Raw genomic sequence first — 24,692 nt, 5'->3', positions numbered from 1 at the left:
TGTTGTAAGAGATGGGATCAGATTGATGCTGGGCAGCCTCATTGTGCAGACTTGTGGGCCCTTAAACAACCTTTACTTTTACCCTGAGAAAAATGATTGGGATCTGATATGCTAAACATACCAACCTGGTGCTGTGTTGAGAATGGGAGTACAAAGTAGGCAAAAGAGATAATAGGGGTACCTCCTAGGAGGCTGTAGCTCTAATTGAAATAAGAGGTGTTGGCACAGGCCAAGGTGATGACAAAGGAGGTGTTGAGATGTGGTAAGTTTCTGGATATAGTTTGAATGTGTAGACAACAGGTTTTCCTAATGGACTGGAGATGGGGGTAAGAGAAAGGGAACTGCTGAAGATGGAAAATTGAGGCAATAAAGAAAACAGAAGGTGGTGATAGAAAGGGACAATATATGTGTGTGAGTGTGTTTCTGTTGGGTGTGTGAGGAGATGGAGGGTGGAATTTAAGGAAGAAGAGCAGGACTTACTGAAATTGGTACTGGTGGGTCTGGTAGACAACACCAGTGTACTTGGTATGCTTAGAGCTCCCAGAGCTGACCTTCTTCCACAAATATCCATGATATCCCTTCCCTTGGTGCATCCCCTGAAGGGGGCTGGTCTAGTGATGAGTGAGGTGCTGAGGGACATCATGAAGCACCAGCCACCACAATCACTGCCTAGAATCTGTTTAGCAGCTGTTCCTTGATATGCTGCCTTCATCACTTGTCCAAGCATGAACTGTAAGTGGTGACTTACAATTAAAATACAAAGAGAAGTGTAGGCTTGGATTTTCACCTGTAATTCATATTTACATGCTTATAATATGCCATTATAAATTACATAGGGAATTAGAATCTGCTGTCTCAGAGGTCAAAAAGACCTCATCATTCTAAAAGATACTTTAAAATACTTAGCTTAATTGATGAGGACAGAAATGATATAAATCAGATCATGTCACTGTTCTACTCAGAACTTTCCAGTTTCCTTTCTTGTTCAGAATGAAATCCAAAGTCCTTACAATGGCCTCTGAGGCCCTATATGAACTGGCTTTATGCCACCTTTCTGACCCCATTTCCAGCCATCTGTCCTTTATTCATTTTATATCAGCCATAATTGCCTCCTTGTGGTCCTTGTGAATACACCAAAGACCCTCCCACTTCAGATTCTTGCATTTACTATTCCCACAGGCCAGTGTTTTTTCCCCATAATTCACTTGACCTACCTCCTCACTTAACACAGTGCAGCTTTATTCCACTGTCACCAGCTCAGAGCTGCCTTCTCTATGTATCCATATTTAACTTGCACCACCTCCCATGACTTTATGTTTATTTTTCACTGAAACCCTTTCTTACATGCTTCCTTGTGTATTTATACACTATCTTTCTCCTCTATTAGAATGTAAACTCGATGAAGGCAGGAGATCAGGGACTTTGTTTGCTATAAACCCTGCCTACCATAGTGCCTGGAATATCTCAGGAGGTTGGTAAAGATCTGTTGAGTGAAGAAAAGAATTGAATGAACTGTATGATGCACTTAGCCTCCAGTCAACTTTCCAGTTCTTGAAACTCTTGCCACCACCATCTCAAGGCCCCTGGTTTCCTCAACATCAAGCTTTCCTGGTCCTCTTTCAGTCAGGGCTGGGAACTGCATGCCTTTATAGCCTTCTCTGCTACTGCTATCCCATATGTACCATACGCTCCAGTCATATCAAAGTATTTGTCACAAGTCTCCATGCCCTTTCAAATGCCCACGACCTTGCCCTTGTTAGTCCATCTGCCTGAACTGCCCTCGCTACTTCTTTCTTCCTGCCAACATTTTACACTAATGTCCAAATTCACTTTTCATGTTCTTTCTTCTGTAGGCCTTTCTTCATACTGTCTTCATCCCTGTCTCTTGGTACATTGTTTGTGACTGAGTTTGTGCCATGCCATACTGCAAAAACATGTTTCCTTCTAAGTTATGAACTCCTTTAGGGCAGAACTACAATTTGTTCATATCTTTGAATCCCGGCACAGTCCCAGTACCTCTCATACAACAGGGGTTTAATAAGTGACTTCTGAATGTCTACAAAAATATTGATAACTGTATAGATTATAAAGCTTTGAAATGCTTTAAATTTTGAGTTTAAGGCTGAAGAAGCAAGCCTTTTGTTTTTCCCAAAGCCAAAGCTGTGCTCCCCTGCACTGAGCATGCCATATGAGTGGGTAGCATCATATATGTTATTTCACACACACCTCGGTGAATCATGGGAAATCACTAGTGTGACTCGGCTTAAATAAAGCACATGCTTCAATGTCAGTGCAATCAATTCTTTGACCATTGACTAGTGATGAAATAAATCTGGAGATCTGATTCTAACTGGGGAGGTTCTGAATTAGAATCACATTTCACAGAAATAAATCCAAAATGGGATTCTTTTCTCCTATGACAGAATCTCCAGTGGTCAGTTGGAGATGAGAAAGCAGATATGCTATCATTATTGCTTTAGTAGTTTGTTTTCGAGCAAAGAAATACACATACAAATCATCAGGTGCTTGGACTGTCTTTATCATTCTCCTATGATACATATACTGCTTTGGTCCTATGCTTCTCTGTTTCTTTGGTTTACTTCCTTGATTTAGAGAAGTACATTCTTAAGTTATTCAGAAAGGGTGTCTTGGAATTAAATTTCTGAGCCCTTATGTGTCTTAAATTATTTTTATTTAACATACTTGAATACTAGCATGTAATAGCTGGAAGCAGAATTAGAGTTTAAAAATAATTTCCCTCAGAATGTGAGGATATTCACTGTTGTTGATTGGGAGTCTGGTGTCAATCTCCTTCTTGATCTCTTTTGAGGATGACTTTTTTCTTTCTTTCTTTTTTTTTTTTAAAGATTTTATTTAGTTATTTATTAGAGAGCGAGCGAGAGAGAAACAGCATGAGAGGGGGGAAGGTCAGAGGGAGAAACAGGCTCCCCGCCGAGCTGGGAACCCGATGTGGGGCTCGATCCCAGGACTCCGGGATCATGACCTGAGCCGAAGGCAGTCAGTCGCTCAACCGACTGAGCCACCCAGGCGCCCCTGACTTTTTTCTTTCTTAAGGATCCCTGGATATTTGAAGTTTCATGAGAATATGTCTAAGAGTGTATATATGTTTTTATTCATAAGGTTTTGCATCAGTTGGAGTTACCAAATACGTAGCGTTGAGTCATTTTTCAATTCCTAAGAATTATCTTCTGTTATTAGTTGAAAATTTCCTCCCCTCTTTCTCAGCATTCTTAGGGACCCTGTTGTTCAAAGATAGGACTTTTGGATTAATCCTTTTTGTCTCATATTTTCCCACTTATATTTTGTCTATTTGCTTCCTTTTAGGAGGAATTACTTTAATTTTATTTTTTCAGAGCTTCTATTAGTTTATGCAATTGTAGTTTTTATCTTTAAGTACTTCCCTTTTCTTTGATGTTCCTCTTTCATATCAGCATGTCTGTATTTTAAAGATAAAATATTTTTCTGAATCTCTTTGAGGTTATTATTTCTATTGCCTGAACTATCTGTTTTCTTCAGAGTTATTTATATTTATTTTAATCTTTTTTTTTTCTTTATACTGCTGGTTCTCCTTATATGCCAGGAAATTTCTGCTTTGCCATTGATATTTATGAAAGTAGTAACTGGTGTCAGATTTTTCCCTGTGGTTGTACAAATGGGTCAAATGGGAGCTCTGTGTCAGTGGGCATGGGATGGAGTATGTGGACCACCAAACCCCACTTTGAGGTTAGCATTCCAGAAGATGGCTCATGGTCTCTGAATCTCCCTAAATGACAAAATAAGGAAGACTGTATTTTGGGGCAACAGTATCCACACTAGAAGCTTTGGCTTTCTCCAGACACCTCCTTTTCTTAAGAGAATCATCTGAATGTTCTGCCTGGGATTAAACACTGGTTGCTGGCAGAGAGAGGGAAGGTGATTAAGGTGTTGACATATAGTTATGGTCTTCTTAACCAACTAACATTTCTTTAATCTCTTGTTTTCAGTCTTGACTCTTCCTACACCATACATGTTTCTTTACTGGAGTTCCATTGGGTGGGAGTGTCTCCCATTTCTTCTATGGTCCCATGAGAGTGTGTGCAGGGTGGTAGCTTTTGTTTATTTCATTTATTTCAGTATGTACCTAGTCAATTTCCCTCTTCTAGAAATTTGTTAAAAAAATCTCTCTTTGTTGGGGTGCCTGGGTGGCTCAGACAGTCAAGTGTCTGACTCTTGATTTCTGCTCAGGTCTTAATCTCAGAGTCTTGAGATCCAGCCCTGAGTCCAGCCCCGAGTCCAGCCCAACATCAGGCTCTGTGCTCAATGGGAGTCTGCTTGAGATTCTCTCTCCCTCTCCCCCTCTACCCTTCAAACTCACACACTCTCTCTCTCTCTCAAATAAATAAATATATCTTTTCTAAAAAATCTCTGTAAACATCTCTTCCATCCTCTTTTGTTGTCATAAATTATTTTTTTGTATTCTGATACTTGGTAACATTTTATTTTAAAATACTATTGGATTTCCAGGAAAGTTGTAAGAATAGCACAGAGTTCCTATATGGCCTATACTCAGTTTCCCCTGATGTTAGAAATTTACATAACAATCATATAATTATCAAAATTAAGAAATTAATTTTTGTGCAATACTGTTAGCTAGGCCACTGATTTTGAATGAGACTGCTGTTTGTCCACTAATGTCCTTTTCCTATTGTAGGATCCAATCTGGAGTCTTACACTGCACTTAGAGGTCATGTCTCCTTAGTCTCTTCCAATCTGTAGCAATTCCTTAGTCTTTCCTTATTTTTTCCTGGCGTGACTTTTAAGTATACTGGTCAGTTATTTTGTCAAATGTCCTTCAATTTAGGTTTGCCTGATGTTTTCTCATTATTAGATTAGATTAGCCTTTCTCATGTATCATATTAGGGACTATTGATGTTGATATGTCTTATCACAAGAGATGTTAACCTTGATCACTTTATTATGGTGGTATCTGCAGGTTTCTTCATTTTAAAGTTTCTGGGTTTTTTTTCCTTTAGAATATCTTGGGGAAGATACTTTGGAAGATATTATGCAAACAACAACTTTCTTCTCAAACTATTGCCCAGTAATTTCAGCATCCTTTTTTTTTTTTTAATGTTTTATTTATTTATTCATGAGAGTCAGAGAGAGAGAGAGAGGCAGAGGCAGAGGGAGAAGCAGGCTCCCCACCTAGCAGGGAGCCCGATGTGGGACTCGATCCAGGACCCTGGGATCATGACCTGAGCTGAAGGCAGACGCGTAACCATCTGAGCCACCCAGGCGCCCCTAATTTCAGCATCCTTCCATGGCCCTTGTCTGTACCAATTATTTCTGTCTTAATCAAATGGTGATTTTCTATTTCCCTCAATTCTTCTATACTTATTAGTTGAAATTTTTCTGTAAGGCAGAGCTATTTGTTCTCCATTCCATTATTTTTTAATCTCTCTGTGGACACACAGATACTTACTTGACTCTATTGATTAAAATCCAGTACTGTCATTAGTTATTTTGGTCCTCAAATTGTCACAGATTTGGCTATTGGGAGCTCTTTGACATTAGGTCGTATGCCCTATTGACATGTCCTTATCTTTATTTGAGCATTTCATTGTTTGCTATCACCACAACCTGTTCAAAAATAGCTTGTGTTTCCCCTGACACAGTCTTGGAATCAACCACTTCTCCAAGGATCCTTGGATCCTTTTATTGGAGATTGATATTAGAAAACAAGATCTGGGTACTAATGGTGCTCTTTGCTACTGGACTGTCATTGATTTTAGGAAATACATACTAACCCATGCACACACACATACACACACACCTAAAGTTATTTCTATGACTGTTTGCCTGATATATATTTAAAACCATGAATTCATATATATATTCTTATGCTTTCCTGTCAGTAGGATATTGGGAAAGATGAGAGACAAACATATATGCTTTGTTTGCTATCTTTAACCAGAAAATCTGATAGTTCAGATAAAATTTTAAATGAATGCCTTTGAGGATTTGTTCTAGTTAAGAAAAATTACAGTTTTTCCTACTTACGTTTTACCCAAATGTGTTTTTTAATCTTTCAGACATAGACCTTTTGAATTAATCAGTCTACACTGGCATTAACAGAAGAGTACAAACACTTCATGTACATTGCTAAAATAATTGCCACAATAAAGAGATCTGTGGTGTCTTAGTTTCATCAGTTTATCAGAGAACTGAGCATGAAAGACTTTGAAGTCAACAATAGGAATATAAAGATTCAGTTCAAAATTTAACATGTCTTTAAGGCAAAAGAGTTTGTAACATAGTAGACACTCATTATATACTTGTTGAAATAAGTGAATGAACCTTACCAGTGCCACTGTTCAGCGTCTGTTACCATGTATTTCTTCAGTACACAGCATATATTGTAGCACAGCATCACAACTCTTAGAATTATGCATCGTTAATTCATTCAACAAACGTCTACCACTCCGACACAATTCTGGGCATGTATTTTTTTCCCCATTTTCTGTTTTTCTTAATTTTTGGAGTAAATTCAAGTCTATAGGATTAGTCCTGCAAAGTAGAGCATTTGAAATGTGTGAAATTGCAAAAACCATTTTTGTGAACTCAGGAATGATGTACATAACAAAAGTAGTGTTTTCTTCAGATGGAAACTAGCAGATTCTTTATATTTTGAGATATGTGGATAAATAGATATAACTCTCCTGTAAGTTGGTAAGATGTCTTTATTAACAAAATAGTTGCATTGAAATGAAACCTATTCCATTCCATGCACATTTCTACTATTTTTTCCTAAAGTAAGAGTAATTTTCTTTCATTTTGGCAAAAATGGTTGTTTAAAAAATGTTTTGATGGGGTGAATGGTTTGTATCTCATTCGTAGTATATGCCTTCATTTAATGGAATATGTCTTCTAGTACCTTCCTATGAAAATATTTGTGAGAGATCCTATTTTATTTTTTAAGATTTTATTTTATTTTTTTTAAGATTTTATTATTGATATAGAGCACGCAGGCACACAAGGAGGGGGAGTGGCAGGCAGAGGGAAAGGCAGAAGCAGGTTCCCTGCTAAGCAGGCAGCCAGTCGCAGGGCTTGATCCCAGTATCCTGGGATCATGACTTGAGCTGAAGGCAGACACTTAACCAACTGAGCCACCCAGACGCCCCTATTTTATTTTTTTTTAAGATTTTATTTATTTATTTGAGAGAGTGAGCAAGCACAAGCTGGAGAGAGGGGCAAAGAGAGAGGGAGAAGCAAACTCCATGCTGAGGAGGGAGCTGGACACGGGGCTCCATCCCTGGACCCCGAGATCATGACCTGAGCTGAAGGCAGACGCTTAACTGACCGAGCCACCCAGGTGCCCCAAGATTTTATTTTTTTTTAAATAATCTCTACACCCAACATGGGTCTCAAACTCACAACCCCAAGATCAAGAGACATACTCCACCAACTGAGCCAGAAAGGTGCCCCCCGACCACCTTTTTTTTAAAGATTTTGAGATACTATTTTTTTAAGAGTTTGAAAATCTGAAACTTGATTATTCTACTCTCAATGTTGATTGGCAGTTTGGATGGATAGGAGATTCTAAATTTGGAAAAGTTTCCCAAGTGACATAATCAACATGGTGACACAGGTTGTTCCTGACTTTGCTCCCCCTCACAAGAACAACTAACAAGTATTGAAAGAAAAGACACCACTGAGAGAATTCTAGAACATGGGGGTAAAGCTGAAGCAACCCCCTGCAGCACAAAGACCAAGAAAACTGCATTAGAAGAGTAAGAAAAGTGGCTACACATTGACCACATTCCTCTTAACCCAGGCTGGCACATCACTACACAGAGAGGTCTCCCCCAAGCCTCTCGTTCCTCCAGTGGGAAAAGAGAACCTAGAAGGGTCAACACCCCAGCACTGTGGATTGTTTTGCAGGAGCCCCTACTCTGATCTCACACCACAAGGATTACAGGGAAACCTGTGGGGCTCAACCACTGAGAATCTGACTGTGGTAGAGAAAGGAGGGTCTTGCAACAACCAGCACACAGATTTGGGCAGCCCATGTTCATACCTGCAGTACCCAAGTAGTAATCCCAACCAGTGGTTTTGCTCATCTGCAGAACCAAGTCAGGAGTTCACTTTGACCAGAGAACATGGTGTGCAGATCTACCTGATTCAGATCCTCAAAGGAGTTTTGCAGGCCCTAGAGCCAGGTTTGCCCAGGCTCAGACAATGAGTTGAATTGCAGTCCCACCCACTGTGGAAAGTGTCTTCTGGCCCCATCTGACCAGAAGGGGTGGAGACAATTCCTAGAAGCTGTGGCCCAAAGGCATTCAACCTAAGAGGCGGGCAGGCAGAGCTGATTGCCCCCAAAGCAAAGCCAGTACCAGAAGTGGAGCTTTCCCCTGCCATACACAGACAGGAAGATTAATTAATTCATAGTCAGGGCTAAGGGTATCTCCCAGACCTTCCCAAAGACAGAGCCTATCTGGGAAACTGAAAGTTGTCTAGAGCCACCCTGGCCCCTCCCACTGCCACCCAGGCAAGGGAGCTGAGATAGCTCCACCTACTCTAGAGAGTGTCTTTCTGTCCTATCTGACCAGAAGAGCTGAAGACAACTCCTGGAGACCGTTCAGCACAGTGGTACTTAAACCATGAGGTGGGTCGGTAGAGATGATAGTCTGCAAAGCAAAGCCAGTGGCCGTGTATGATCAGGAATTTTGGGGTTGCTGATTGGCTTATGTTAAGACAACAAAGAGTTTTGTACTTGGCTTTCAAGCTGCTTTTCCTTCTGCACCCTTGTGGGGAACATAATTTTATCTCCACTCATAGCTGAATGCAGTCTTCAGCCTGTTTGACCAGGGAACCTAACCAGAGCACATGGGAAATTGCATAGCCCATTCAACAGCCCAGGGTACAGCACTTGAACATGTGGTACTTGAGCATGGCCTGTGGCTTCCCCATCTGCAGAGCAAAACTGGTAGACTCAGCTGACCAGGGAAAACTCTGGCTTGATTCTGTAACTGAACACAGGTCCATCTGCCCGATGCACAGCAAAGTCAATCACTGATATATCAGGTATGCAGAAAGGAAAAGATTTACTTTAGAGACAGCCAAATGAGGAGATGGGTATGACAGGGCAAGCCTCAAATCCACCTCCCTCAGGGGGAGAGAACAAGTTTCTTTTTATAATTATAGGGGTTGAGATCACACACATATTGATTTATTTTTTAAAAACATTTTATTTTTTTATTTGAGAGAGCGAGTTTACATGAGTTGGGGGGAAGGCAGAGGGAGAGGGAGAAGCAGACTCCCTGCTGAGTGGGGAGCCTGACACGGGGCTCAATCCCAGGACCCTGGAATTATGATCTGAGCTGAAGGCAGACGCTTAACTGACTGAGCCACCTGGGTGCCCCAAAACACATATTGACTTTAAAGGGCAAAGAAATTTATGACTACTCATAATAAAAAAATGGAGCAGGCACACTGAGCAAACATATATGTAACATACATCCCATGTTCACTTTGGGGTGACACTTAACATCAGAACAGGGCAAAATTCAGCTCTTTGACATCAGGAGGTTATCTTAGGACAAAGAGAAGGAGTTATGGTTATGCTCTGAGAGCTCTTATAAACTGGAAGGGGTTTTGGGTTCATTATCTTAGGTAAGGAATGCAGGGCCTTATTTGTTCATAAGCTGGAACCTTATCAGTTGACCTTGAGTCCAGGCTTCTACAGAGACACCTAGTGGATTTTTAGTGGGGTCTGAGCACAATAGCTGACTGGGGGAAACAGTTCTCTGAAACCCAAGCTCTAAATTTTCTGCCAGTTTCAACCTCATTAACCCTCATTAACCCTATGGGGCACAGTTTCAGTTCAGATCACCAAACAACAAGCTATACAGGCCCTTGTTCTCGTTTCCTTGCCAGGGCAAGGAAACTAATTCATAGCCTCATCTATTACTGAATATGGTACTCAGTCCCAACCATTCTAGTAAGCCTGACTAGAGAATCCAGGCAACTGTGGAGCTCATCTTATAGCCTTACTTGGGTAGGGAACCAAGCAGCAGTCTTATCCAGCTGTACTCAGCCAGTGGCACACCTCCCGATCCCTAACCTTAGAGCTCAAAAAGTTGCCTTGCCCCAAAATAGACCATAATAGCAGACCCCAACTGCCCAAGGACATTACCAGTTGACACACCCACAGACCCAAGCTGAGCTTACTGGTGAAGAACTGTCTCTGCCAAAGCAAACCAGTAAAGTCTGAAAGAGGAGGATCATTACTCACATGTGCAGATACCAACATAAGCAATCAAGGCTCACAAAAAATCCAAGTAAATGTGATACTACCAAAGGAAACTTATAAAGCTCCAATAATTGTCTCTCTAAAGAAATGGAGATTTATGAAGTGCCAGACAGAGAATTCAGAATAATCCTTTTATGGAGGGTTAGTGAACTACAAGAAAATGCAGACAACTTCAAGAAATTAGGGAAACAATTCATGAACAAAATGAGAAGGTCAGCAAGGAGATAACCATCAAAAACAAAAAACAAGCAAATCCTAGAATTGAAAAACACAATAACTGAACTGAAAAATTCAATAGAGAGTTTCAAAAGTAGACTCCACATTGCAGAAGAAAGAATAAGTGACCTGAAGAATAGGATATTGGAAATTGCCCAGAGGTGCAAAAAAGAATGAAAAAAAATGAAGAAAGCCAATAAGAATTATGGGACACAATGAAAAGAAACAATGTTCACATTATGGGAATTCGAGAAAGAAAAGAGAAAGTGAAGGGGACAGAACATATATTTAAAATAATAAAGGCTGAAAATGTTCCAAACCTGGGGAAAGAAGAGGACATCCAGATTCATGAGGCCCAAAGGACCTCAAATTGGTTGAACACAAATAGGGATAAACTAAAATATATCATAAGTAAACTGTCAAAAGTCAAAAACAAAGAGTTTTAAGAACAGCAAGAGAAAAGTTCCATACAAGAGAACCCCCATAAAATTATCAGTGGATTTTTCAAGAGAAACTTTTCAAGCCAGAAGAGAATGGGACAACATATTCAAAATATTGAAAGAAGGTAACTATCAACCAGGAATTCTATATCTGGTAAAGCTGTCATTCAGAAACAAAGGAGAGATAAAGATGTGTCTGAACAAACAAAAGCTAAGGGAGTTCATTACCATCAGAACTGCCTTACAAGAAATGTTTAAGGGAATTCTTTGAGTAGGAATAAAAGAACATTAATTGACAACATAAAAACATTAAAAGGTAATATTACCTCATTGGCAATGGTAAATATATAGCCAAAGTTAGATTCTGCAATATGTTAATAGTGGCACACTCACAACCCTAGTTTAAAAGTTAAAGAACAAAAGAACATAGTGAAAATAACCAAAACTACAATAATCTATTATTAGTTACACAATATATTAAAAAAATGTAAATTGTAACAGCAATAACCTAAAATTGAGGGGGAAGAGAAATAAAAGTGTTAATTTTATTAAATCTATTGAAGTTAAGTTGTTATTGGTTTAAAATAGGATGTTAGAAGTTTAAGATATTTTATGTAAACCTCCTAGTAACTGCAAAGGAAAATCTTATAGTAATTGCACAAAAGAACACAATAAAGAAGTCAAAGCATACTGATACCAAAAGACATCAAAACACAGAAAAAGACAGCAGGATAAGAAACAAGGAACAGTGGATCTACAAAACAACCAGAAAACAATGAACAAAATGGCAATAGTATGCCTTATCAATAATTACTTTAAACATGGATGATATGTATGAAGGAGATTAAGAGATACAGACTTCCAGTTTTAAAATAAAGTCATGGTGATGAAAAGCACACCATAGGGGATATAGTCAATAATACTGCAATACACTTATTGTGGTGAACATTTCCTAATGTATGTAATTGTTGAATCACTGTTGTACACTTGAAACTAACTTAATATTCTATGTCAACTATGCTTCAATTAAATTTTTTTATTTTAAAAAACAATTAAGCGTAGTGATTAAGTTACCTAGTTAAAATACATAGAATGGCTGAATAAAAAAAAAAAAAGAAAAAGATCCAGCAATATTCTGCATAAAAGAGACTCATTTTAGCTTTAAAGACACACATAGACTGAGAGTGAAATAATAGAAAAAGTATTTTAAGCAAATGGTAACCATAAAAAAGCAGGAGTAGTTATATCAGACAAAATAGACTTTAAACTGAAAATGGCAAAAAGAGACAAAGAAGGTCACTATGTAATGATAAGGTGATCAGTACATCAAGAGGATAAAATAATTATAAATCTTTATGTGTCCATCATTAGATTACCTAAATATATAAATCACAAACTACCAGAGCTAAAAGGAGAAATAAATGGTAATTCAGTAATAGTTGAGGACTTTAAATACCCCACTCTTAACAATAGATAGATCATGCAGACAGAATCAATAGGGAAAGAGCAGACTTGAACAATGCTATAGACCAAATGGATGTAACAGATGTATACAGAACATCCTATCCAACAACAACAGAATACACATTCTTCTGAAGGCCGCATGGAACATTTTCCAGGATAGACCATACATTAGACCACATATAAGTCAGCAAATTCAAGAAGATTAAAATCATACCAAGTATCTTCTTTGACCACAATGGCATGAAACTAGAAATTAATAACAAGAAACCTGGAAAATTCATGAACACATGGAAATTAAACAACACTGTCCTGAACAATGAGTAGATCAAAGAAGAAATTAATGGGGGAAATAAAAAGTTTTCTTCAGACAAATGAAAATGGAAACACAACATATCAGGCTTTGCAGGATGCAGCACAAGCACTTCTAAAGGAAATTTATAGCAATAAACATCTACATTAAGAAGCAAGAAAGATACCAGATAAGCCAACCTAACTCTATACCTTAAGGAACTAGAAAAAGAACAAACTTAGCCCAAAATTAGCAGAATGAAAGAAATAATAAAGATTGGAGAAGAAATAAATGAAATAGAGAACAAGGCAGAGGATCATAGGGGAAGGGAGGGAAAAATGAAACAAGACGAAACCAGAGAGGGATACAAACATAAGAGACTCTTAATCTCAGGAAACAAACTGAGGGTTGCTGGAGTGGAGGGGGGTGGGAGGGATGGGGTGGCTGGGTGATGGACATTGGGGAGGGTATGTGCTATGGTGAGCACCGTGAATTGTGTTAAGACTGATGAATCACAGACCTGGACCCCTGAAACAAATAATACATTATATGTTAATTAAAAAATAATAGAAAAGATTAACCAAAGTAAGAGTTGCTTCTTTGAAAAGATAAACAAAATTGACAAACATATAGCTAGACCAAGGAAAAAAGAGAAAAGACCCAAATCAATAAAATTATAAGTGCAAAAGGAGACATTAAAACTGACATCACAGGGGCGCCTGGGTGGCCCAGCCAGTTAAGCGTCCATCTTCATCTCAGGTCATGATCCCAGGGTCCTGTTCAGTAGGGAACCTGCTTCTCCCTCTCCTTCTGCCTGCTGCTCTCCCTGCTTGTGCTCCCTCTCTCTGTAAAATAAATAAATAAAATCCTTTTTTTTTTTTAAAAAAGATCTAATCAGTGAATTCAGTAAAGTTGCAAGATACAAAATTAACATACAAAAATCAGTACCATATTCTATACACTAACAGTGAATTTTCTGAGAAAGAAATAAATCAATCCCATTTACAATAGTGACAAAAATAATAAAATGCCATATATAGATTCAGTGCAATCTCTATCAAGATTCCAATGGCATTTTTTACAGAGATAGAAAAAACACACTCTAAAAAAGAGATAGAAAAACCACAAAAGACTCCAAAGAGTCAAAGAAATCATGAGAAAGAACAAAGCAGGAAGCATCAAACTTCCTGATTTCAAGCTATACTATAAAGCTATATTCGTCAAAACAGTATGGTACTGGCGTGTGCACCCACACACACATGCACACACAGAAAAATAGAACAATGGGACAGAATGCAGAGCCCAGAAATAAGCCCAAGCATAAACAGTCAACTAATATTTGAGACAGAAGCCAAGAATACTCAGTGAAGAAAGAACAGTCTCTTCAATAAATGGTGCTGTGATAATTGGGTATTCACACATAAAATAATGAAACTGAACCCATATCTTATACTAGTTACAAAATTAACTTGAAATGGATTAAAGACTTAAATTTCAGTCCTGAAACCATGAAACCCTGAGAAGAAAGCATAGGAATAAAGCTTCTTAACATGGGCCCTGGTAACAATTACTTGGTTATGGTATCTGAAGTGGAAGCAACAAAATAAAAAATAAGGAAGTGTGACTATGTCAAGCTAAAAAGATTCTGCACAGCAAAAGAAACCATCAACAAAATGAAAAAACCTATGGAATGGGAAAAAATATTTGCAAATCATATATCTGATAAGGGGTTAATATCCAAAATATATAAAGAACTCATACAACTCAATAGAAAAAAACACAACCCAATTTTTAAAAATGATCCCAAAGGACCTGAATAGATATTTTCTAAAGAAGATATACATAAGACCAACAGGTACATGAGATGATGCTCAAGATCACTAATCATTAGGGAAATGCAAATTAATACCACAGTGAGATATCACCTCGGGTCTGTTAGATGGCCATCATAAAAAAGATAAGAGATGACAAATGTTGGCCTGGGTGTGGAGATAACAGAAACTTTATGCACTATTGGTAGAATTGTATATTGGTGCAGCCACAATGGAAAACAGTATGGAGAATCCTCAGAAAATTAAATTGAGAACTATCCTATGATCTACCATTTCCACTTCTGAGAATATATCCTAAGGAAATGAAAACACTAACTGGAAAGGAGTCTGCACCCTCATGTTCGTAGCAGTATTATTCATTATAGCCAGGACATAGAAACTACCCAAGTGTTCATTGTGGATGAATGGATAAAGAAACTGTGGTGTGTAGATACAATGGAATATTACTTGGCCATAAAAAAGAGGAAATCCTACCATTTTCAACAGCATGGATGGACCTGAAAGGTGTTATGCTAAATGAGTGAAATAAGTCAGACAAAGACAAATGCTATATGATTTCACTTATATATGGAATCTAAAAAACAAAACTAAAAAAAAAAGACAAACTCAGAAAAAGAGATCAGACTTGTGGTTATCAGAGGCAGATTGTGAGGGCAAGGGGAATTGGAGAAAGGTGATCAAAGGTACAAACTAATAGAAGATAAGTAGTAGGAATGTAATGTATAACATGATAACATTAGCTAACACTGCTGTATGATATACTGGGAAATATTATGAAAGTTAATCCTAAGAATTCTTATCATGGGAATTCTTTTTCCTTTTTCCTTTTATTTTATCTAGATGAAAAGGATGTTGGCTGAACCTATTGTGGTAATCATTTCACAATACATATAATTCAAACCACTATGCTAGACACCTTAACTAATACAGTGCTCTATGTCAATTATTTCTCAATGAGACTGGGAAAAAAGAAAAAAAAATCCCTTAGAATTTTCTTTGTATGTTGACTTCCTAAACGGGTTCTTTAATTGTCCTATCAAGTGTTGTCAACTTTCCATGTCTCTGTTTTGTGTTGTACTTTATGAGAGAACTTGTCAACTTTATCTTTTAAACAGTCTATTCTATGTTTTGTTTGTTGTTTCTTCTTCTTTTAATAACACCCACTTTTCATTTTCCAAATGTACTGTTTTATATCTTTGAGGGTAATCCTAATTTTGGTGATTGTAGTGTCTTCCCTGAATTTTCTCTGGTTTTCTGAGTTCCCTTGTTTGTATGTTAGTTTTGTTATCTTTTATCCTAGAAATTTTCTTCAAATAGTCCTTCATATTTGAGAAAAGGGCACTGAGAAGATAAGTGGGAACTCTATATGGTGAGTGGGGCTTTTGAGTGGTACATTCACTATGGGAAGATTGAGGAAAAAACCTGACTGTTGGTCTGAGTGACTGACAAGTGTCATTCTCTCTAGGTATTTTCTCTTTGGTCCATTTGTTTCTCCAGGAAAAGAGAAAAGTCAACTTGCTTTTTGTAGCTTCCTCTCTGCAGACACTTAGACTTCTGTTTTAATTTTCCCCTCTGTAGATTGTCTCCATGTTTGTCATATTTTCAAATTGGCAATCCTTGTCTCCTTTATTATCTTTGTCCTTCAAAAATATATACATATATGTTTAATATCCATATGTAGATAGAAGCCCTTTTGGAGAAGATAGTGAGCTGTGCCTTGAAGGATGTTTACCCTTCAATCAATCTTACAAGTGTAGACTAATGATGGAGAAAAGAGGAGGAGGGGGGAGAAATTTTCCAAAGAGAGGGAAAGGAGATGGAAAATTGGTTACTATGATGCATGTGATTGGATGACAACTTGGTTCAGTCATCTACCTCCATATTTTCCTAAGAGTATTATTTGTTTTCAAAAGGAATACATAGTATTAATCATACTAAATAGATGGAGTTCCTTGATAAAACAGTCTTGATTGAGACAATTTAGTCCAATATATAATATCCCAGATACATATATCACATGGTATTTCACTCATATGAAAAGTAGTGAATTGGTAATATATAATACTTTTATGAAAATTATAATGTAAGTGTTGGTATTATTGGGAAGGAAAAGGATTCAAGATACCTCTCCTGATAATGTAGCTGTATTAGAGATTCTTAATTTTATTGAAGAATAAAATAATGAAACTGTACATAGTAAACAAAATTAGGTTTTCACTTAATTTCACTGGTGGGCTAATTCAGATATGAGTGGCTTTCCAATTGTTAAAAAGACTACCGTGCAAGTCATTTACATGTACATTTATGAGTTTGAAGTATTGAGATTTTATACTTTTATAACAGTAGTGGAGTTATGAAAAACATTTCATTCATTTATGAGTTTCAAATAAGTATTTTTTTGTTTTATGACTTCAACAACTTGTTTAAATTTTTAAGTGTAGAACTAATATGTGGTTTTTCACTTTAAAAATTTAAGAAATTTGCAAACATAAAAAAATGAAAAGAACTTAATTTTGTCACTACTTAAGGATAGCAATTTTAATATTTAGTTCAGTTATTTCTCTTAAACACACAACAGAGAACTTACCACTTTTTAAATTTGCTATTGTGTGCAGTTTCCCCATCTTATTAAATAGTCCTTGGAAATTTGAATGTTAATATTGGCACATTGGTCTCGAAGCCTACATTAATTTTTTAAATTTTATTTTACAAAGCCCAGTAGCATCTATTAGTCATTTTCTTTCAAATCCAGCACTGAGGAAATAGGGGTTGGGGTGACCTGAGAAGGCTGAAGAGGTAAATGCTGAAGTGTCTGAGTGGGGCCAGCAGGGGTTGCTGTCATGGATGAGGCTGCCACATTCCTGGTGTCTCTGACCTTGGACTCACTTAACATTATAGTCTGGATTCTATTAAAGGAATTTTGTGTTTTTCCTTTGCAGGATTTACCCCCTACCATGACAAATATTTAAAAAAATTTTTTTTCAGTTAGAAAGCAACTTTTTCTCAAAAGAAATTTATAGTTCAAATTTACACCAAGTTCTCACTAACTGGAGCAAGCCAGGTTTTCACTAAAGCTTCGACTTTCCTCTGTAAAACATTAGTCACTCCCTTGGAAGAAGCACTGTTTTATAGGCAGTGGGATAAAACAGCCACAGATGTGCATGTAATATGATGGGCTTTAGAATGTACCTGCAAAGCATTTTTTTTTTTAATTTAGAGGGAAAAAAAGATGAAAGAAAAAAGACTGAATTGGGATGCTAAAATAATAGTGATTCACTGTTAAGGAAATGATAAGTTTTTGATCCATTCAAATAGTGTTTTCTTTTCCCCTTTTCTTTATTCTTGGGAAGTTCTTGAGGATGTGCCAAGTCATTTTCATTGCACAATTTTTAAAGGTATTCACCATTCCCATGTGTAACTGGTTGCCTTTTTACTGTGCAGGACTGTAGTGACGCCTGTGGCCAAAGAGTTTGATCCAGACATGGTCCTAGTTTCTGCTGGATTTGATGCATTAGAAGGCCATGCCCCTCCTCTGGGGGGGTACAAAGTGACAGCAAAATGTGAGTATATCTTTTAGAAATTTATGATACACTAAGACATAATAACATCTTTTAGGTCTTTAAAATAGATAGCACCTTTTACATGTGTCTAGTAAACTTAGGTAAGACTTTTGAAAATAATTCAGATCGTGTTTATTGCTTTGTCAGATTCATCTCTCTGTAGATGTTTGCCCTTAAGAAAAACAAAGTTAAATTGTTTCCTTTGGTAGACTTGATGGGGCATTTCAGAACCTTTATGTTTTTCAGGAGTCTCGTTTTCCTATTTAAAAGCAGAAGTGATAGGACTTCTGTTTAAAATATGTTAAGTGACATCAGAGGTCATGAGTCTAGAAAAGCTCCTGGGCTTTTTGAAAAGAGAATGGAAGTCACTGTTTTTATTCCAGTGGTAAAAAATAGTTCTTTCCTAATAATGCTATGGTCTTCTAGTTTGAATACAGAAGTGTAGTTCCCCTTGCTCAGAGGCTCTGTACATTCCTATGGACAGTGCTCAGGTTCTCTACTGGTCTTCTGTTGTGTTGCAAAGGTTAACTTTTTGGCTGTGTTCCTTAGCAACTAGACACCAGATGAACAAATGAATTTTGTGTTATACTGCATTTGAATAATGTGACCTAATGGAATCTAGCTAGCAAGAGGCTTTCTTCAAGAATAATTCCCATGCTCTCTGAGTATGAAAATAAGGCATATGTATCATCCATGCATACAAATGTATGCTGGTACTCTGGATATATATAAAAAAGAAGAAGGAAAAAAGCAGAATTGCACAAAGGATCCACTATTGTATATTTTAGTGGGGGTTGGAAACAAATCAAAACAACCCAAATAGTTTTAAGTGAGAGAGATGAGTTTAGAGCAAGTGTGTTTTATTAATTTGAAAAGAACCAAAGAACCAGCATCATGCCAACCTTTGTTTTTAGTTGGCTTCTCATGTGAGAGTTTTCTGCACTCTAATTGTTCCAGTAACATTGTTAGGTAGTAACTATTTTTAACTTCTATTATTTACCCAGGGTTTTTGGTGCCTTGTTGTCTATTGAAAACATATTGAAAGAGGCAACTCCACAAACACAAACAAACATAATAATTCACAAGTTTGTAAAATTGAATAGAGAGGTGTTTGGTTTTATCAGATGTCTTTATGATCCCTTTTCTTTCTTCATGGAATTCCACTCAAATGGAAGTCTATCTTCCCACTGCAGATAAACCTCATTAGCATCAAGACTGGTAAAGAGTTTAGTCTAAATAAAGAAAAAAAAAAGACCTTGTACTCCAAGTTGATATACACCCAAACAATGGAAAACACATGGAGCAAAGACAGGTATCTAGAAAAGGTGTTCCTTTCCATTAAATATAAGAATCTCCCTCGGGAAGGAGGAATGTCTGTATTTGGGTCTTTTTTCCTGCCAAGGGGGCAAATTGTAATGAGTCTATTTCTCAGAACTAACTGGAAGGGACTAATCTTTTTGTTTGCTTGTTTGTTCATTTTTTTTTTATTATGTTAATCACCTTTTTTGCCAAGTGGAGTTCAAATATCAAATGTTATCTTGGAAGGTAGAATAGAACGTAGTAATAGCGTGGTTTCTTTTAGTCATAGACCTAAGATACATGGTTTCTACTCCTTTTAGCTTCAATACAATGCACCAAGACCTTTATTATGTTGTGTTTTTTTATCCATTTGGGGGGAAGCTCTTCATTGCTCAGGATAAGTTTGTCTATAATCTCTCCAACTCCTCACCCCTCCTTATCTGTTTTCCCTTCTTGTGTCTTTTCTACTCAACAGACCATGTTTCCTTACAAGGTGACTTGTTTCCTAAGAAAAATAGACAGACATAAATTTTAACTGATTTAATAATTGGCCCTTTCTTGAGTACCTACAGGTTAGGGAAAAGATATGAGATGAAGAAAGGAAATCTTAGAGCTCAAGAGATTATAATAGAGACTACCCAAAACAGTTCACATATTGCATAGATGAGAAAACTAGTTTATTTTACCATCTGAAATAATTGGAGTTAAAATAAAAGTACTTATTCTGAATTTGTATTTAGATAAAATTGCATGAGGTTTTCACTGGATTTTTTCCACTAAAGAGAAAAATGTTTCATAAAATGCTTGAGAACAGAGTACTTGGATGCATACTGCAGAGGCCATTTTGGTGCCCTAGACCCTTAACTCCCCAAGCATAGTCTGTGATAGACACTGACTAGTCCCATGATACTTAAATGAAAAACCACAGAGCATCATATCTGGGCAACTGTTTGAATATATCATCTCATGCAGGCCTGAGTTTGCCAACCATATTTTCTAGAGATGCTGCCATAACTGGGTAGAGGTTAGGATTACCAGACAGCTGTATAGTTATTCCCCAAATAGCTCACCCCTGGGTCTCTTTGTTCTTTTTCTAACCACGTGGCAGATGCATTTATGTTGCTTTGGTCTGTAAGTTCTCAACAGGCAATTAATATCGGGCCTTCACTGTCCTATGCCAGGAGTCATCCTCCATTTCAGAGGAGTCTCAAAATGAGGCTGGAAATGGTCTAAAACCTACAGTAAAAAGTAGGTAGAAATTACAGAAACAAATTCATAACCTAATGTTTTCCCATTTCATCTAAAGTCACCCTTGCTCCAAGTAGAATGTTCAAGGATTTTAGAGAGTGGTTTTGAAGGTACTGTGTCAGAGATGCTAAAATTTTACTGTCTTAGCACATTGAATAAATCTTTTAAAATAATTCTGTTTAATAGCCTTAAAAGTAAAAGATAAATTAAGTCAAAACAACTAGTGTTTTCATTTTGATTTGTATTTAGGTATCTAATTAGTTACCTGATTTTTTTTAAAGAATTGTTTGATGCTATGACAAAAATTTCAGTGCAAACATAGAGTTGGTTTAAATTAAAGTTGATTCTTGGCTAGTACTATTTTTCTTCCTCTCTTCTCTCATTTCTTTACGTATTAATTATTCTCTACAACAAAAATATTCATATTTGGGCTGAAGTTTTAAATAAATTGTCTGAATTCGTTATTTAAAATCTATCCTGTTTTTTCAATTAACCACCAGGATTAAGGCCCACACTGAAAGGAATAAGTATCTTTATGTCCTACCCTAAACACTACATCAAACTTTGCCATGAAGTTATCAGTGTATGTTTTTAAAATACTCTCATTCAGATCTAAATATCTTCAGGTTATAGTTTAAGAAAGTTGGCATGACAGTTAAGTGCCATGTTCCAACAATAAAATTAAACAAAATTGATTCATCATATTGCAGCACCCCCTGGGTTTACAGTGTTGTCAACATTAAAAAAAGTTTATTCAGTTCAAATTAATTTGCAGAAAAATATATGTTTTATTCCTTTTCAACACTTTTATACGTTCTCTCCTTTCATTGGCTTCACATAATAAACTATGTGCAAATTTCTTTTATCGTATGAATAATAATTTTCCTTTCTTTGCAATAATTCAAAAGTCATTGTGAGATGATAGCCATGTCTGATTAAAAAAAAATATGGTCTTTTTTTGAACAGAGAGTATTTTTGTAGTCTTTGAGATAGTAACTATTTCCCTCAGCAGATAAATAAATGTTATTTTGACAAGTAAAGAACAACAATTAGTTGGCAGAAAAAATCAAATAATGTATCTTAGTCTTGAATTACCATCTTCTTTTTGATAAAATGTTTTATCCTTTTTAGTAATCCTCTTTTATCCCACTGTGACAGGGAGAGAGCACTGTTTTGAGGCAGATACCTGTATAAATGAATTCGTACTTAGCTTTAAGTTTTTCCTGAGGAAGTACAAAAATTCCTTGATTAGTCAGTCCTCCAAAAATAAGTCTCTAAGAAGTTGAGTGTTAAACCAGTCAACAAATAAGTGCCACAAATAAACTTGTTAAGTATATGAGGTTATGTTGGTCTACTTCATCAGCTTATATGGATGTATGTGCTTCCTCCCTCTGTATAGAGAGTGTATGGCTCAAAATGTCTTCTGTCTGCACATTTTATTTGTCCATAGAGTTGAAGGCAGACAGAGCCAGAATTAATTACATTTTGGTGAAGTTGGCTTTTTTTTCTTTTTCTCTCACTGATGATTCTAACCCTATCTTAATATGTCCGTGGTTATCCTCTGTCTCTAATTTTCTCCCCTAGAAAGAACTTGATCACATTCGCTTGTATGTTTATTACCTAATTATATACTTTTTTAAAGTGAGTGTATTTCAGCTAATGTGATAGTTCTTTTTGACAGTTGAATCTTTTATTATTTATCTGTAATTATGGAATCAATGCTTTATCTTCTCCTGATAAAATTTTAGGCCATAGCAAACAGGCATGGAGAAAAGGAATGTCTGGAAGAAATTTACCAAATACCATTTCATGAAGGAACAACCTCAAGCTTGAACTGTTTCAGTTCTTTTAGGTTAGGGTGGAAACTGGGGAATATTATACACAATTGATTACCCAAAGTATCTTCCCATCCAGCTACCATCAGATTAACTTCTCTTATACATTTCTGTGCTATGTCCTCAGAAACTAGACCACTGCCTGGCACATTTTCTGAATAACTTATTTTTTTTAAATGAGTAAAGCTAGATGAACCCATTGTCTTTTAAGCAAGTCAGATGCTTTCTTCCATATATTTGATGCTACTTGAATTGGATTTCATGATTATTTTTTTTTTTTTTGTAATTACTATCCCCCCATCACTGCCACTTCTTTCCAAGGCTTACACAGCATATTCATATCTCCTGTAATATTTTAATGAACACAAACCTGTGTTTCTGACAATGGTCACTTGTGCAACATTTCCCTTTAATAGAAATAGTATTGAAAAGAATATAAATATTAAAGGGGGAGTCATGGTTTCCTTGTAGCAGTGGGCCTTGGACAAAAACACTGAGTTCCCGCTAGAATCTAGATGGTAAGATAACTCATTTCATTTCTGCTCAGAAAAGCAGGACAGTGGGAGAGTGAATCCTTTAAATAATAAACTTGAAATAAAGATGAAAATTTAAAGAGTACAGAATCGCTCATTTTGGTGTCAGAAGATCTGTGTTCAAGTCTCAACTTTGTCCCTCACTAATTTTGTAATCAAATTAGTTTCCTAATCAGAAAAAAAAAAGGTGAGAGAGTAGGGAGATAAAAATTTTACCTGCAACATAAGGAATAAGTCATTAGGCATTGTGAGTTAAAAGTTTTGAATTTTATTGTTAATATCGTTTCAACAATTCTAAACATTTAACAAAGGTCTTAAATGGTGTATTTGAACACAAAATATACAACACAAATATTGTAACTTGTTGGAAAATGTTTGAGATTCTTATTTGAACAAAATGGAAAGAGGGTAGCCAGAAGTCCTAGGAAGCTGTGCAAGATTCTAGATAAATAATAGTGGATGGTCCCTTCAATTAAAAGTCAGGTTGGTGGGGCACCTGGGTGGCTCAGTCGTTGAGCATCTGCCTTCGGCTTGGGTCATGGTCCCAGGGTCCTGGGATCGAGCCCTGCATCGGGCTCCCTGCTCGGCGGGAAGCCTGCTTCTCCCTCTCCAACTCCTCCTGCTTGTGTTCCCTCTCTCACTGTATCTCTCTATGTCAAATAAATAAAATCTTAAAAAAAAAAAAAGTCAGTTTGGTAAGATAAGTCCCAACATCTTATTTCTATATCCATATACATTCCTTTATTCTAATAAATTTGGGGTTAATTGGAATAAATGGCAAACTTTTAAAAGAAAATAACACGTTATTATTTTGTGATGAGGATAACTTGGGTTCTACCTGCCTAAAGTCTGTGCAGTTTGTTTTGGTATATTGAGGTGTGCTTTGATTGTGACATTATTAATACACTGATCCAGAATAAGGTATCCAGTGATGCATTTTTAGCAACTGAACTATCTGAAATACAGTGGAAAATCAGAAAATAAACAGCACTTCTGAAATGCAAAAATAGATGCAGAAATCCCATTTATAAATATATAGACCCACCTTCTTGTTTCTTACTAAGATTTATGCTTATTTTTTTACATATATAACTAGTGTACTTGATTGTCTAATTTTAAAACCTGCAGAAGATTTAAGGAACTGTTTGGTAGCAGAGGTAGATGAATGAATGGTAGGCATATTTCTGTCTCTGAAGTTCTTAAATTTGGGTCCACAGACCTCCCAGGAGTCCATGGATAGAATTCATGGGGCTCATGAGCTTGGATGAAAAAAATTACATAACTATTTTTTAGTAAAACAATTACTTGACCCTTTATTTGCCCCTTATTAGCTGTATGAATATAAGAAGGTATTTCTTTTCATTATAAATATAGGAAACAAACCATAACAACACCAATAGAAATGATAGCTGTTTTCATATCACTTTATTGTTGTGTAGATAGTTCCAATGATCAATTACTCTCATCATTACTTTGAAGTGATAGTATATATCAGACCTCCTGCTCAATTAGTTATTTGATGCATTAATATAGAATTACATGTATTATACCATGACTTTCCCCCATAGTTTGGTAGCTACTTTCAATGTAGTAGTTTCCTTTGTTACTGTGTATTTATTTTATGTATTTAAAAACATTCTGAGAAGGGATCCATAGGCTCTACT

At 36.6% G+C, this 24,692-nt stretch overlaps 1 protein-coding gene across 1 annotated transcript in view; it reads left to right on the top strand.

The window, feature by feature from the left end:
• HDAC9 (histone deacetylase 9) overlaps positions 1–24,692 on the top strand; it is a 901,117-nt gene that overhangs the window by 742,009 nt on the left and 134,416 nt on the right. The window contains exon 23 of the mRNA XM_081800450.1: positions 17,995–18,113. Coding sequence (XP_081656576.1) covers positions 17,995–18,113 — 119 coding nt within the window. The remainder of the gene's footprint in view (positions 1–17,994; positions 18,114–24,692) is intronic.

Source organism: Leptonychotes weddellii, chromosome 12, assembly GCF_054177405.1.
Source record: "Leptonychotes weddellii isolate Sample4059 chromosome 12, ASM5417740v2, whole genome shotgun sequence".
In the NCBI taxonomy this organism is placed as follows: Eukaryota; Metazoa; Chordata; class Mammalia; order Carnivora; family Phocidae; genus Leptonychotes; species Leptonychotes weddellii.
This window is presented reverse-complemented; position numbering and strand designations above follow the sequence as displayed.